Below are 15801 nucleotides of genomic sequence, written 5' to 3'. Positions count from 1 at the left end.
AAAGTGAGGCTTGGGGAGAGCAGAGGGTGCTGGTGCCAGCAGGGCCTGGCTGCCTGACCCCGGGTGCTGTGCTGCAGCTGCTGTCACCACTCAGGGGCAGCAGGGAAGAGCTGCATTTCTTGACATGGGTTTTTGGAGGGTGGTTCTATTTACTTTTGGGTGTGGGGGCTTGTAGGGCCTTTGCTTGCTCTGGCTTTGGGTTTTTTGTGTATTATGTTTGGGTTTTTTGTTTGTTTTTCTTTCAGCAGTAGCTCCCCATTTAGGTTTTCCTCCTTTCCTACAGAAACTTCCATTATCATAATCACTTGTAAAACTGTGCTTGAGAGGGGGCATCTCCTGCAGGAGGCTCCCTAGTAGCTCACAAACCTTGTTTGCCCCCTGGTGAGCACTGACCATCCCCAGAGCAATCTAGGCTTGCTATTTTCCGTGGTCTTTTCTCTCCCTGATCCACCTGTCGGGCACCTCTGCTTCCAAAGGCGGCTGAAAGCACCTGCAGGGCAGCAGCTGTGTCAGCAGCACTGACAGGGAGAGAGAGGCTGGGTATTTCAGTAATTATCCCAATTACTGCCATTTAATGTGTGCTTTCTTTTACGTGCTTTAGAAAGGGCAACTACAGCCACCTAGCTCAGGTTTACTTGCACAGTTGGGGAACAAGAGCTGCCTTTTGCTCGGGTGGACACGGAGTGCCAGCACCATGGCTGGAACTGCTGGGGACAGCCCTGTCCTGGGAACACAGCCCTGCCCCGGGCTCAGCTTCTGCTGGAGCACTGCAGCATTTCCTGGGAGAACATCCCTTCTCCTGGTCGCACTGTGAGAACATCCGAGTCTGCCACGGCCGGGGCTGAGAGCTGGGTGCAGTGACAGGACAGTGCCAGGGCCAGCCAGAGCCACTGCAAGGGATCCCCAAGGGCATGCAGGAGCGGTGGATGGCCTGAGGAGCCACCCAAAACACAGAGCTGAGTGAGGAAATGCACCACAAAGAGTCAGGGCACCAGTGGGCAATACAGCATGTTCAGGAGCTGGCTTGGAGCAAGGTAGAGGTGAACATGTGTGGCTCTGGAGTGCAAGGCAGATGTGACTGAGCAGCATGTGGGCCCCTCCTTTTGGGCTGGGGGAGGCACGGCTATGGTCAGAGACATAAAGTTTTCCATCTGTTGCAGTTCATTGCCATAAATAAAGTGATAATGTGAGCTAATTAGTGCAGGAGTTATAACAGCAAGCCACTTTCAATACTACAGATAATTGAAAAAAACCTCAAACTAAACCATACTTTAGATTCCCTCAAAGCTTCCCCCATTCTGCCCCCCCAGCAGCCCCCTGCCCAGAGCAGCATTCCCCACACACTTACCTGTGTACATCCCCAGCTTCACCTTTTCCTCACTGGCATCCTTCAATCTCCAGCTCAGGAGAGCTGCAGAAAGGCAGCTCACCCTCTCCCCGCCAGACAGGCAAGGCAGGGTGGGACGCAATGAGGCACCTTATTTCTGTCAGCTGGTTCTGACCACTAGGGGATTATTCCTCCTTGTGCTCCTCCTGCTCCAGGAGGCGTTTGCAGGGCTGACCAAAGTGTTTGCACCAGAGCTGAATCTCTGAAGTGCAAAGGAAATGTCCTAGGATGTGTCTGCATGTGAAATTTGGTGGTGTATCCATCTACTGTGGGCAGCTACAGCTGTGTAATTGTAAGCTGCCATTCCAGTTCACATAGAGGCAATTATAACAATAGATATATTTTATGAAGTAGTAGATGACTTGACAATACTTTTCTTGGTTTATTTAAGAGTTCTGAAGCCTTCTTGGACAAGGAAGAAAGGAGTTTTCAGAGCAGACAGGAATTTGTGAGAACCTTAGCAATGTGTCAGGAACCAAAATATTTAGAATAGTCTTGTCAAAATTGGTGAAACTCTAACTCATTTAAGTCAGAGGTTGTTCAGCATTAAAGTGCCAATGTGAGAAATGAAACAATCAGTATTTTTGAAACAAGTTCAGAAAGGAAAAATAAATAGCATGATGTTAGAGTTCTAAAAGCAAAATTTAATAAATTAATATATGCATGCCAGATAAAAATACAAAATTACAATTGAAATAGCAATAATAATAAAGGAACACTGTTCAGTATTGCAGATTTCACTGCAACCACCATAAACATCATGGAGAATTACTTAAAGTAACATTTAAAGTACAATTTTGTTTCTGTTAAAAACAAATTACTATATGATGAAAAAATGGAAAGAAACCCAGGAAGAAATCAGCCCCAGAAGAGGAAGAGAAGAATATGAAATGTCAATAAATGGCCAGAGGCTCCATTTCACAGAAGTCTGCCTTCTTTTTAGTATTAGAAACCAATTACATAGAACAAAAAGCAAATTCACAACAGGTTTACACGGAGAAACATGCTGAATTACAATCACAAACTATCCAGAACAAAGATGCTGCACCAGTTCAGTTGTTTTCTTCATGGAATGAGTCTCACCAGAACAGGGAGAACAGGGAGCAAATCATGCAATAGCTTTAGGCATTTTGTTTTTTATTTCAACATGATAAACACCCAGGATTACTAGTACTGGAAAGTATGTGTTAACCTTTTTCAACATCAGCTGAATAGCACTACAGAAACGACAAAGAGTTCCTTCATTTTTATCCTGAATACATCGAAAGCTCTAGCAAATATGGAATTCAGTGACAAGAGCCATTAAATTACTTTAAAATATTCCTTCATCCATAGAACACTGTTGCTTCCTTTTTTATTACAAAACCCCCAAAATATTCAAAATAAAATGTCTTCATTTTTTATAAGCATCTCCACCACAAGTCTCTGATAGCGGATGTCGTTCAGCGCGGCCATCGCGTCCAGCTCCGGCGCTCGCATAAGAGTTGGTCCAAAAACTATGCCCAGGTTTTCTGCACTCATCAGGTTCTCCTTTTCATGGAGCGTTACTCTGCAAAAAAAACCCAGTGATTCTCACATTTCTTCTGTGCCAGACCATGCCTGTGTATGCTTGAAAATCAGGGAAAATGGACAGAAACGTGTGCCTTTCCCAGCAGGTCGCACATGGGAGCGTCAGGTGAAACACTCGGGAGTGAGTGAAAGCAAATGCTGTGGGGGTTTGTGGTGACTCAGTGTCTGTCCCCCTCAGAGCACACAGACCATGCTCACCTGCACTGCATGAACAAGTCCTTTGGTATACAAGAACTACAAACTCTAGATTTTTCTTCTGTTTCTCCCTTTCTGCCTTAGTTTTTATTTGAAAACATGTCAGACTGATGTTACTGAGTTGCTGTGTCTCCAGTCTGTAAGTATTCCAAATAAAGGAGCTGTGTCTGATTACCTGAATTCAGCAGCAAGGCAATGGCCTGTTGAGCAGCACAGCTCCTTTTAGCAAAGCATTAAACAGAAGTTTAAAAATAGGGAATTTTGTCACCTTTCTACCTTATCATTCCCTTATACCAGAAATACGGTGTGCAAAAGCGACTTGCTAGGTAGAGCAGCAACAGCTAATTTTGAACAGGGTGAAGAAAAATTAATTTCACACATCACAAGCTGTAAGGTGGAATTTTTGTTCCTATGTCTCTCATGCCTTTGTCTGTTTTAAAACACCCATTACAAATGTCATTGAAATAAAGGGACAAATCAGGCAGAAACTCAGTAGCTGAATTTTGCCTGAGGCACTCAGCAGAGTCAACACAGTCCTACTTGTAGAGGATCTACATAATGAAAAAAGGCAGAAGAGATCTTAAAATAAAGTAGTTTTTCTATGGAAAGGGAATGATTCTTATATATTGACAGTAAGTTCATGTTACTTGAGAAACTAAAATGGACACCCTAACATGCCACCTTGGTTTTGCTTTGCAAGGGACAATCCCCTGTGCCTGAGTTTTGCTGTTGTGCACAGTACCACTCCTGCCACAGGCCCTTTCCAGGATTTGGTGGGCCTTGACCAGACTTTTCTGGAGGTGCTAACATGGATTTTTGCTAAAAACGAGTGTGGCTTAGAGTTCTTTGCAGCTGTTGCACCCACCTCTTCAGATGTGCCATGAGATACCGTAATGTTTCACAGTGTGCAGGCGGCAGCAGCTTCAGCGCCTCGTGCAGAATTTCCAGCTGTTCATCTGGATCCGTGGTTTCTGAAACACAGATGTGCAATGTCACCACACAAACAGCCAGAATTCACACACAGAAAGGCAACAACCCGGCCTGCACAGGAGACAGGGTCTCACAGCTCTGCTGGGTTACTCATGGAGGATTTGTCTGTCCAAGGAGGGGCTCAGAGCACCGTAAGGATGTGACTGGTTTTGGACAAAGAAAACTCCCCAAAGCAAACTGCACTCCATTGAAAGATTCCCTGCAGCCTACTAAAAAAAATCCTCTGGCAATCTTGCTGACTGGACTGGTTTTGCACAAATAATCTACAGGTGCAACTCTGGGAGAGCAGAAGGTACTGGGAACTTTGCCATCAGTGCCTTTGGCTGTCTCCATACGACTTGGAAAAAGCCTTCTCCAAAGGAGCTGTAAGGCCAGCATGCAGTCCTTTGTTTTGTACCCACAGCTACCTCACACCTTTCCAGGTGGGGCTGGTGTGAACACATCACAGAAATGCTTCAGGCAGCCAGGATGTTTGGGAGAGAGTGTCCAGCTGGGCTTACTGCTGTGCTTGTAGACCCACTTTCTGCAAGGCCAGCCCCAAAGGTGGCTTTGGGAGAATGAGTGGTTATCAGCTTAAGAACACACTCAAAACGGACAACTCCAGAAACAAATGACATCTTATTTCTAAACATTTCCATAAATCACCTTCTTTCTGGCACCATAAAACCAACAGACTTTAAATAATCACTGTCAAGTACCCAGGACTCATGCAAGACACACCAGGGATGTAATCCATAATGTGTGATGCAAAGGAAACATTCCTGGTGACAAAGGCAAAGGAAAATGTAACCATGCCCACATAGCATCACGGTCAGGCCGTAATGTGCACTTCATGTTTACTCCTGCAATCCTTACTAAATTGGGCATGCAGGGTAAGAGCTGATGGGACAGCTACAAAACAAATAGGACAGTCCTGCACAAAAAGGAGAAAAGGCTAAGAATAAAAAGTAGACAAAAAATGTGTTACACTTACTTGCAGACTCTATGAACTTTGGGTAGGCATCATATGTGATGAGTGGAATTGGCAAATCCCTGAAGTACAGTTTAAGTGCACCAGTGATAATATTGATATCTTCATACATATTCACAGAAATATCAGCTTTTTCCCCATCTGTGTGGAGAAGGCACTGATATTAAAGCCTTGGAAATGTAAACAGATGTAGAGCAGCATTCAAAAGAAAAATAATAACTCACTTAAGCAAACATTATTGAACAGGAAACAATTACAGATTTTGGCTGTTGTATGTAAAACTGATATTCATGGTTTCAGGGTGAAAACCTCAAGCATTTTATAAAATAACACATCTTTTCTTTGTTTCAAATAATTTACTAAAAAATACAGTTTGGGGTTTTTTTAGAACCTGCCTGAGTGAACTTGCAGTATCTGTCTTGTATGAAGGTATGGACATTTAGCTATTTCTGAACACACTGCATTGCAAAACAACACATTTATCAGCACTGAATGAGAAATCAGGGAGTCCGGGAAAAAAGTAAAAGGCAGAAAACCAGCTTTGTCCACAGCTCCCCTATTTTATAGGAAAAACATGTGTTCACCATTTAACTGGAACATACTACCTACTCCAAAGTGCAGAGGACACACATCCAGAACTTGGCCTCTGCAGCACATCCCCACCCTGCTAACACTGCAGATGTGCTCCAAATCGGGCCAGTCCTCCAGACAAACAGGAAAAAGAGTTTCCAGCACGGATTCTGGACTTGATTTCTACTGGGATAGAGGGACTGCAGCTGGAAACCCCTTAATTTTCCCACTGTCTTTTCTCAGAGAGAAGAGTTTGTTTTCAGTGACCTTCTTTTAGTCTGTAATAATTCAAACTTTGTTTGCACTATTGCATTCATCTTATTATTTTGGAGCTTTCATCCAGAAAGATGGATTCAAGTTGCACAGCTCTCTTAAGGCACTTCAGCACTCACCCTCTATCCCTCCCCCACCCCTCCAAGCACAGTTTGACTTGCAAACTAGGGCAGTAGTTCACAAAGCTTTGTCCTTCCTACACACATGGTTACTGGAGCACAGATACTGATGGAAGGAGAAAAGTGGATTTTTGTAATAAAGGCCAGGGTGAAGCTGATATTCTTTTGTGATGGGGTGTCTCCCCTCCTGCCAGCACCCTCCTGTCTGACTCCTTCAGAGCACTGGAGCGAGACACAGGCTCTGCAGAAAAACTGTCTATATTTTATACATCAGCACCAAGTTCCAGCATGCAGGAAGACTGTACCTCTGTCAAATGCCATTTTGACATCTTCAATAAGATCACTAAATCCTGAGACTCGGTACAGTCCCTCAGAATTAAGACCTGCAATGAACATTTTAACAAGATTAGAATTAGTCCTGATTTTTACAGTGACCTTAAACCTGGTTCTTCTCTTGGCAAGTTTTTAATTTAAGGTAGAAAAAGCAGACATGCTTTAAAAGCCTTATCAGGTTTTTCTTCCAGAACAAAAACTTATGTGGGTTTTTAACCCTGACCATTGCAGTAGATGCCTTGTTCTATGAGCACTAAACTATATTTATAAAAATGACTTCAGAGCTGAAGGAATGTATTAAACCAATTACAGCTCATTTCCAAATAACTCAGATTAACATACTTGATGATCAGTCATTATTTCAGAATAAAGACAAGTACCCTAATTCTAGAAAAGGATACTCAGTGTGGGCTAGGGAGACTAGCAAGAATGAACACATTAATATGAACCCTCTTTGTTTTGCCACATTCATTTAATTTTTAAAATGAATATACTATTGGAAAGATAGGCACTAATATGTAACTACAAAACAGTAACTTTCCATTAAGCAATTTCTAGCAGAATCTATAAAAATTATAAATGGTATGAACCATGAAATAATGCACAGTATAATATTAGCTGTGCAGGGTAATTGGCAGTCATAAAATGTCTTGTGCAAATCTGTTTTGAGCAATCATACATTCAGCAGAAACCCAGATGACCCAGATCAATCTAAATGGATTATCAGTAAAGCAACAAAAGTCCATTAAGGATTCCTTACCTCTAGATTCAATTTCCCTAATGCACATATCCACCACCATTGGTCTCTTGGTGAAGTGTGCTTTTACTAGCGTGGTAAGGTCACAGCTGTACACTTTTTTGACATGCTTCAGGTCTGGCTTGCAGTCATTTGGGACCATCTTGGAACATTGCTTGTGCACATTTAAACCACAATCTGAGGGAAAAAATGAAAACATGATCAGGCTGGTGTTTGCTGAAAATGTATTCTGAGATCAGTGCTGGGGAGTACAAATGGCTCCGGCAGGATCTGACCTCAGCTCACAGCAGTTACTTCTCTTCAGGGCCCTTAAGCACCAAATACCCGAAGAAGGGACAGCCCTGAAGTCAGAAGGATTTCCTACCCAAGACATTTATTCTGTTTCTGGGAGGTCTAACACAAAATGACAAGCTTTCCATGTGTTTTTTCAAATCAGGAGCTAGGGGTCAATTATGTTCCCCAGCACTATTACACACACTGCTGTCACAATGAAGACTTTTCTCCCAAGAAATTCCTAACACCTCCATCTTCCATGCAGCCCTGGACCTGGCACTTTAGACATCTCCTAGGGGAGATGAAGATAGGGACTGGGATACAAACAGGCTACAATCCCTCTGCAGCGAGCTGGCAAGGCAGTGCCAGTACCTGAGCCACTTCAGGGACAGGTGTGCAGCCCTGCCCTGCCTGGAGGGGAGCTGAGCCTAGCACTGACCCTGTGCCTCTGCCCAGTGCCACCTCTGCTGTTCTGCCATGCAAGCCAGGTGCTTGCAGGAAACAGCTGAGCCCAGAGAGAACAGCAGCACATCCCAGCGAGGGAGGCTGCCATGCCCCGATGGGCACTTGGGACACACAGGGACCTCTGCTCTGCTCCTGCACCCTGCTGCCCTGCCAGCCCCAGGGCCCTGACTGCCACAGCATCAAGGGATGGAGGAGCTTGAAGGATCAATGCCCTGATGAAAATCTGTATTTCTTCTCTCACTGCAGGACTGGGTATCTATCTACTGAGAATCCCTTCCTGTTTGGTTCCTGCTGATTTTGCCAATACTTGTACCTCCATTAAAGCTCCAAGTTATGTGACTTAGTTTTTTCCAGAACAGTAAACCCCAGAATTCATGGCTAGGTTTAATTTCCAGTCAGTCAGCTGCAGCCTGCTGCTACAAGCACTTTGTTTACTTAAAAGGCCTGTAAAACAACCGGATTTGTCACTTAGGATCCTCTGGTTGCAATTAAAGTTTGGCATGTCACCTTCAATCCATCAAAACTTGCTCAGATCTTGATCCAGATGCAATGGCTGATTAGAATTCTCTGGAGGTCTTTCTGTGCAGGAGTGACCTCTGTTCCCCCTGAGGAGCAGGAAATGGCCGGGCAGGGAGCTGTGGTGCTGATTTCCCTGCTGGCTGTGGCTCTGTGCTGTGAACCCAGCGTGGGCAAAGCCTCCCACCCAACCCCCGCACACACACACACGGTGCCCCCGGGCCCTCTGGGCTCTCCTGGGCACAACCCAGACCCCACTGCTGCCCTGCCCTGGGGGAACAGTGCTCTGGGCACCTGGGCTCCCCAGTGCTGCCAACGAGGGAACACGGACAGCCTAGCCTTGCTGCCACCTGAGCATGCACCTAAATCCCACATTTAGTCAAGGGCTCCAAGACCCCAAAGTGACCACCAAAGTGACCACACGCCCAGCATCTCCCTACCTGTTAGTTTTAGGGCACAGAACAAAGAAACTCTGAGCCTGCCAGGCAGCCACTTGCCTTTCCTTTAAATATCTGTGCCCTGTGCCACATTTTGCCTGAATTTTGAAAAACCAGGTCTCTCTGTGCTTTAAATAGGGAACCCACATTCACTGAAACATGTGACCTGAGCCCTCTAGTGAGTCACTGCCCCAGCTGTAACACAGCAAGGAAAAGCTGTTCTGGCCTCCTCTGGGTCTTGTAGAACCAAATCAATAAATGTTTGTGGAAATGCAAAGGTAAAATAAGTAATCTTTGGTGTAAGGTTTGAATGCTGTGTCATTAGTAACACCAGCACTTTTAAAAACAGGACAAAATACTGAATAGGTGCTATCAAGAAGTCTGCTTTCAAAATAAAGAGAAAAATCAGGAGTAAAATTAAAAAATAGTCAAATAATTAGAGGCAACATCTTAACACACACACAAGGGAAGCAAATTGAGACCACATAAGAAATCTTAAATCTTGACTTCCTTTATTTAGGAATAAACCTTAACATTGCAATAATAGTATTTACAAATGAAAATATAATTATTGTACATACAATTCCTAAAATTGCCTCAAAAAGCACCTCTCCCAACAAGTATGAAATATCTATCAAAAATGATGTCTACAACACTGGGATGGCAGCACCTCACTCATGAGGACTCATGAAGGATTCTGTGAGTGCAAATTAGCTGCTTCACACAAACAGCAGTATAGTTCAGAGTCACATTTCTGGGAACCCAAGGATAATTAAGAATAAAATACACCAAAAAAAAAAAAAAAGAAAAAATACATACTCCCAAGTATCTTACAGTTGAGTTAAACCAATTATTGCCTTGACTGAGATCATCTTAATTATATTTATATACAAGAAAGTTTCAATTCATTAAAATCTCAATTTACAGAGATGTTTTCATTGCGAAGACCTTGCTTCTGACAGTAATTGTGTTATTGCTAATCCCATAGAGTCAGATAGGCTTTGAATCTGACCTCATTAATCCTAGAATAATAATTACAAATGCAGAAGTCAACTTTTCTCCTCTCTCATTTGTTCTTCTTTTGCATTTGATTAGATTTTATGCACCAACCCACTGCTTAAGGGCTTATCAACACTCCTGAGAAACATTTAAAACCTGGAAATATTTCAGATACCTAATGTTTAGAAAATATGTGAGCCTTATGTCCAGGATTATTGGGCTGTGTGGTGTCCTTGTAATAACTAAGGCTTCTTGCCTCTTGTGTAAGCACAGAAAAACATCTTATTTTAGCAATTTCATATCAGTAAATATTTCAAGGTTATTTCAGGGAATTTATATCAGAAGATGGAATTTTTTTCCAATGAAGAACCTGAAACTCACCAGTGCTGTGCTTCCTGAACCAAGTGGGCCTCTAGCCCCAGCTGACAATCCTTCATAGAAGGCAAACATCCATGTCTCAGTCACTTCACTCACCTCTGGTTCAGCTGATAGCTAAGGATGATGTCTTGCTAACTCCACCAAGCTCAAAAGCCCCATGGCAGGAGGTCAGTCCTCCTCTCCACAGAGCACTGGCCACGTCCCAGTTCTGCACTTAACCATACTCAACTTATTGTTAGCCCTAAACAACAGGAGTTGTACTGCAAACTGAATAGTGTTAAATAAAACAAAGTCCTCTGTTCTCACTGCAGATGCTTTGAAAGCTCCAAAAGTCATTATTTTAGAACCAAGTGGGAAGGAAGAGGAAAGCCAAGTCCTAAATCTCCCTGCATGCTGCCGTGGGGTAGTCTTAGGACTGCTGGCCTTGTTTGCACATGAGCTTTGTAATTTGGCTGGGTTCATTAAGACCAAGAGGATTAATTTAACTTCAAACTGAGGGCCTATTTACTTTTCATTATGTCAAAATAAATCCAGAATAGCAGCTTTACTCTGGATCTAAAGTAACCAGGAGCCTTACCCATTTCTTACAGAACCTGCTGGCTGGTGAGGAGCTTCAGAGAAATCCCCCTAAAGCATTGTATCTGCTGATAAATCCTAGAATAATACAGGACAGATGTAAAAGATGCAGTCATGAGCTCTTGCAGATCAATAGTAAAACTTCTGCTGACTTCAGTTAATCAGGTTCACCTTATAGAGATGATTTCTCAGAAGTAGAATTGTAAGTCACTCTTACTGTTCCTTTTACAGTGCTATCAAACTGTGGCCACCTTTCAAATATACCACATGGACCAAAACCAATGCAGTCATAAATTCAAGAGTTTATAGGAAGTTTGGAAATTTAAGGAGGGTGCACAGACAGTAATTTCAGATGACAGGTCTGAAAGTCGGTGATAAGCTGCCCTGGCTTTAACAGCATATTGATCTAGGAGTTCAGATGGGCTGTGACATTACTTCTATGAGAAGTAGTAAATTTAAAACCAGCCTGACAATAGTTTCCTATGATGCCTAGAAAAGGTCTGGTAATGTTATAGAAACAGCTAATACTGATGTTAGTCCACAGGGCTAAGAGAACAAATAACATGTTCATATTAAATGCATGAGCAGAACCAACAGATAGATGTATGTTACTACTGCCCCATGAGCACATAATATAAGTATTTGCAGAGACTCAAATATACTCAGCTGTCATGTTTTGTTATACTGTTGATTTGAATTCAGTCAGTTTTAGATTTCCTTTGGCTGATGATTTACTGGCTAACATGGCTGCTGATCATGCTCCATCAGAACGACACCATGTGCTACATACATCACTCTAATTATATCTCCAAATTATCCCCCCAAAATTGATGCCTTCTATTGCTCTGAAGAGCAGCTTTAAGAGCTAAAGGGTAGATATACACTATCTGCAAGAAGTCTTGAAAGACTCTTCTGAGATTTGTGCTAAGTGTAGGAGGGTGGGCAGCACGGAGCTGCAGTGCTGGCACCGAGTGCTGCCTTGGGCTGGTCCATTGCAGCACCTACCAGACAGGGCAACATCCTCACACCTGAGCTGACACAGGGCTCCACACAAGCACAAAGTACTGGCATTGCTCCTTCTTGCAAGGGTGAAAAGGTTAGAAAGCCATTTGCTCTCATACATCACTCATGAGCTCATAGCTTTTCTTTAAAAATGTATCACTTTTTCTGTAGCAGAGGGAGCAGCGTTTTCTGTTTCGTGGATGCAGCGTGTTCCAACAGGCGAGGGAAGGCAGCAGCCCCAGTGGCCCACGTGCTGCACTCTGTGCTTCCAAGCACAATCCAGCAGGGTGCTGGGAAGGTCTGCCCTCTCCCTCCTCCTCCTCCTCAGCTGCGTGGCTGCAGCCTGGCTGGCCACACTGGAGCTGCCACAGTGCCTCGAGCATGTGCTATGTGTTCATCTGCAGTGCACATCTGGAAGCAACCCTGGTCCCACCCGAGCCTTAAGCCACTTCACTAAGCAGCCCCATGGCAAAAATTGCTTCCATACATATGAGTATGCTCCCTAAAATCTCCTTTCATCCACATCACTGTACCATGCACTACAGGGTACATTATTTTAAGACAGGAGTTTCAAGAGGGCAGCTAGTTACTTGGCAACATAATTACCTAATGCTACCGAAAAATCAGGGCTGATGAAACAAAAAGAAAAAAAGCCCATCAAACCAGCCAATATTCCCTTCTCTCAAATCAAAAGAATACTTATATTTGTGCCTCCAAAACACTCAGTGACAATGGTTTCATTTTCTAGAAGTTTTGCAAGATTAGAATTACTTTGTTCAGGAAGTCCCCAGGCTTCCTGCCACGACACCTGCCTACTCCTCGACAGCTCCCTGCCTGGGCCACTGCCTTCTTCAAGGCTTCCAGCTCTGTGTGGGCTTGGAGATAAAGCTGCTTTTAGGACTTACAGCTTCAAGAATATATAGCTGCAGAATAGCTTCCCCTTGGGAACGGCTCTGAAGCAAGGCTGAGCTGTCTGATTAGCATTTCAAAATTCCAGAGCTCATTCCTCACAGGAACACCATCAGATCCCGAGCTGGTGAACAGCTTGTCAGGCAGCACACATCTCCAACAGCATCACCACCTGCTGATGGTCAGGGGCTGCTGTCCAGCCCCTTCCCACAGCCCTGCCTTTGCTCTTTGGGTCTCTACTGAGCTGTCTGTGCCTGCATTCCCCAACCAGCAGAATCCGGTGCTCATCTCAGAAGGAGCTTGGGTGTGTTTGTAAGGCACAAGCGTGGGCACCGGGGAAGCTTTTCATGGCTGAGCCATGCAAAATACCTTGAGAGTGGGCAATGTGATGAGAACGCCTTCCCCTTCCCTTTGCTGACTTCAGTCACAAGAGCATCAGCTGTTTTTCCAGGCACAGGAAGCATGAGCACTCTGCCTGCACAATCAGTGCCTGAGGATGGGCAGGCTCCTTTGTGCTCCCCTCCATCCTTACACACCAATGGAGCAACACAGGGCTGTCCAACACAAAGGATTCATAGCAAGGCAAAACAAATAGCAAAGGAAATGGGGCAGCTGCACATCTTTCAACTGCTGGAGAAGGACATGGATGAAATGGGGAAATTAAACACTTAAGCAGTAATTCACAAAACAATTCTGCTTTGAGACTGTACTTTAGCTTTTTGAAAATGAACTCCCAGATCTTACTGTGGTTAGGGCTGGCAGCAGTATTGCTTGGGGTCTGTCAGTGGGAGCTGATTATCTATCTGCACACTGATAGTTGCAGCTGAACTATCTGCACACTGATAGTTCAGCTGCAAATTAATTTCTATCAGCTCTTCAGAGAGAAGTTACCTGCTCCAAGGAAAGCAGAAGATAGGAAATGCTACATGTGTAGCAGGCTGAGATAGTCTGGAGCAAACCCATGGAGGCTGCAGCAATGGTGCTTTTTGTACAGCCTCAGGGGGTGGTGCTGCCTGGTGTTACTAGGAGCAACCCAAAATACCACCAAAAACATCCAGGGAAACAGATAAATAAAAAAAGTTATCTTTAAGATAAGCTAATTAATGCTTTGTAACCAGCCCATTTAAAAAAATCTGCTTAAAGTGCTTATTGATGAGGAACAACAAGCAAAAGCGTGCAGGGAAAGGACTTGGGAGAGCTCTGATGGGCTGGAGACAGGTGCAGCTTGACAAATCCACTGATCTGCCAGTCTGCCATTCCACTTGGGCAGCACAGAACAGCATCCAGTCAACAGAAATGCTCATCTCTGAGATCACACTACTCTGATAATGCTACTGTGAGTTACATGTTTGTATCTTCATAAAGAGAACCTGCTGGTGCACATCTGCAGATTTTCTTTGAGTATTGTTACAGTTTCTCTTCTGAATGCAGTCTAGGCACTGGGATGAGCCCTGTGAACATAGGAGAGCTTTACAGAGGAGGAATGCAACTAAGAATACATTTTTCTAAGTTCATTCATTGGATTTTGTTCTGGGGTAAAATCTTATGTCTTCATTAACTTCTACTGACCTTCAGTGTGTACACAAAGTGATGGCATTATAATTTCAAATACTGCTTCAATAATTTCTACTTACATACTGCAACCACCAATTAATTTCCTACAGGATCCAAATCCCAGACATCACCCCAAGTTCTAAGTTTGGAAGACCATGAAGTTCCTCTCATGTTTGGTATTTTAACCCCCAAACCTTTGCAGTCCAGGTAACACCCAACATCTCATTTCAACCAACAACCATTCATGAGGTGTCCCATGTGGTGCCTACATTTACCTCTCATCTTTAAGGCAGGAAAAGAGACAATCCTCCTTCTTCATCTACCATAAAAGCCGAACAAGGATAAGTTAGGGAGAATCCACCTTCCAGGAACTGATAATACAGGACTGCACCTGACAGGATCCTGACCACACTCAAGTCTGTGTTTTGGCAGACACACATTCAGCCATGCTGGACTGAAACAAAGCCTGACTCCAGCTGGATTTGCTAAGGCATCCTTGCTGGTTGCTATGGCATGTGTACTCTTATAAATGTTTAGTTCTGGCTGATAATTTTTTAAAGGATTGGCTTACTTTGTGTAACATAAGCTATCAGCCAGTAGAAATAAGCTGTTTTTTCCACCGGCTCTTCCTCCTTTCTGAAATGGGTGACATTTATCTTTGCTGTCCAGTCTTGGACTGTCCTACACTTCTCTTTGCATGTTTTTGTGCTTCTGCACAGAATAGGATTTTAAATGGTTGAGAGTAGCCCATGCAGTAATCCATTTCTATTTGTTAAACTCATCACTTCTGTACAGCAAATAGAGTCCTCTTGAGATGTGTGACTTTGCTATAAAAAGTAAATGCTTTAAAAAGTATAAAATTACATATGATCCATGCAGTTTTGCTTGTAGGTATTTTCAATAAAATGATTATACAGACCACCAAACAGATTTCATGGATTTCCCTGAAGTGGCATTGAACCCCACTTGAATTCAAGTGGGCTGCATCCTGCTAAAAACTGTAATATTTTTTTTTTTTTAGTAGAAACCCACTCTGAAAACCAATGGCCTCATGTGGATCCTGGTTTACTGTGCCTCATTGTTTCCATATTAAAATGACTCAGTTCAGAAGCAAAAATTTTTTTAAAGCACTGTAAGACCACATAAACTTGGCCAAACTCCCACCACTCAAGCCTGAGCTCCCCTACATTGGTACATTAGCACTGTTCTGTGTCTGTGCACCTCCAATATTTCCCTGAAATGCCCAGATCTGGGCAGCTCCTGGCTCTGATGGCTGCACAGCCTCAGCTGTGGGAGCAGGCAGACACTGCTGCAGCCTCACCCCACCCCAAATCCCTGCTGGCACTTCAGCAAGCATGGTCGTACAACATGGGATTTTAAAACACAAATAAGACCATAGAAATTACTGGAAGCTACCAACACTGAGGTGAAACCTCACACAAGACAGAAAGCCCTAATTATAGTTTCTGAACCTATGAAGTCATCTAATACACATATGCTCCTTATGCTGCAAGGAGGAGAATGGACGC

The 15801-nt window shown here is 43.7% G+C and overlaps 1 protein-coding gene across 5 annotated transcripts in view; it reads right to left on the bottom strand.

Annotated features, from left to right (window-relative positions):
* Positions 1-2010: 2010 nt before the first annotated feature.
* Positions 2011-15801, bottom strand: part of CHN1 (chimerin 1) — a 91948-nt gene continuing 78157 nt past the window's right edge. For all 5 annotated transcript variants that reach the window (XM_005484081.3, XM_074548451.1, XM_074548450.1 and 2 more), the window contains 5 exons: positions 7167-7340; positions 6379-6456; positions 5115-5252; positions 4017-4122; positions 2011-2936 (listed from right to left, as the gene is read on the bottom strand). In XM_005484081.3, the coding sequence (XP_005484138.1) occupies positions 2765-2936; positions 4017-4122; positions 5115-5252; positions 6379-6456; positions 7167-7340 (668 nt within the window). In that variant the 3' untranslated portion in view covers positions 2011-2764. The remainder of the gene's footprint in view (positions 2937-4016; positions 4123-5114; positions 5253-6378; positions 6457-7166; positions 7341-15801) is intronic.

The sequence above is a fragment of the Zonotrichia albicollis genome, chromosome 10 (genome assembly GCF_047830755.1).
Source record: "Zonotrichia albicollis isolate bZonAlb1 chromosome 10, bZonAlb1.hap1, whole genome shotgun sequence".
Lineage (NCBI taxonomy): Eukaryota > Metazoa > Chordata > Aves > Passeriformes > Passerellidae > Zonotrichia > Zonotrichia albicollis.
This window is presented reverse-complemented; position numbering and strand designations above follow the sequence as displayed.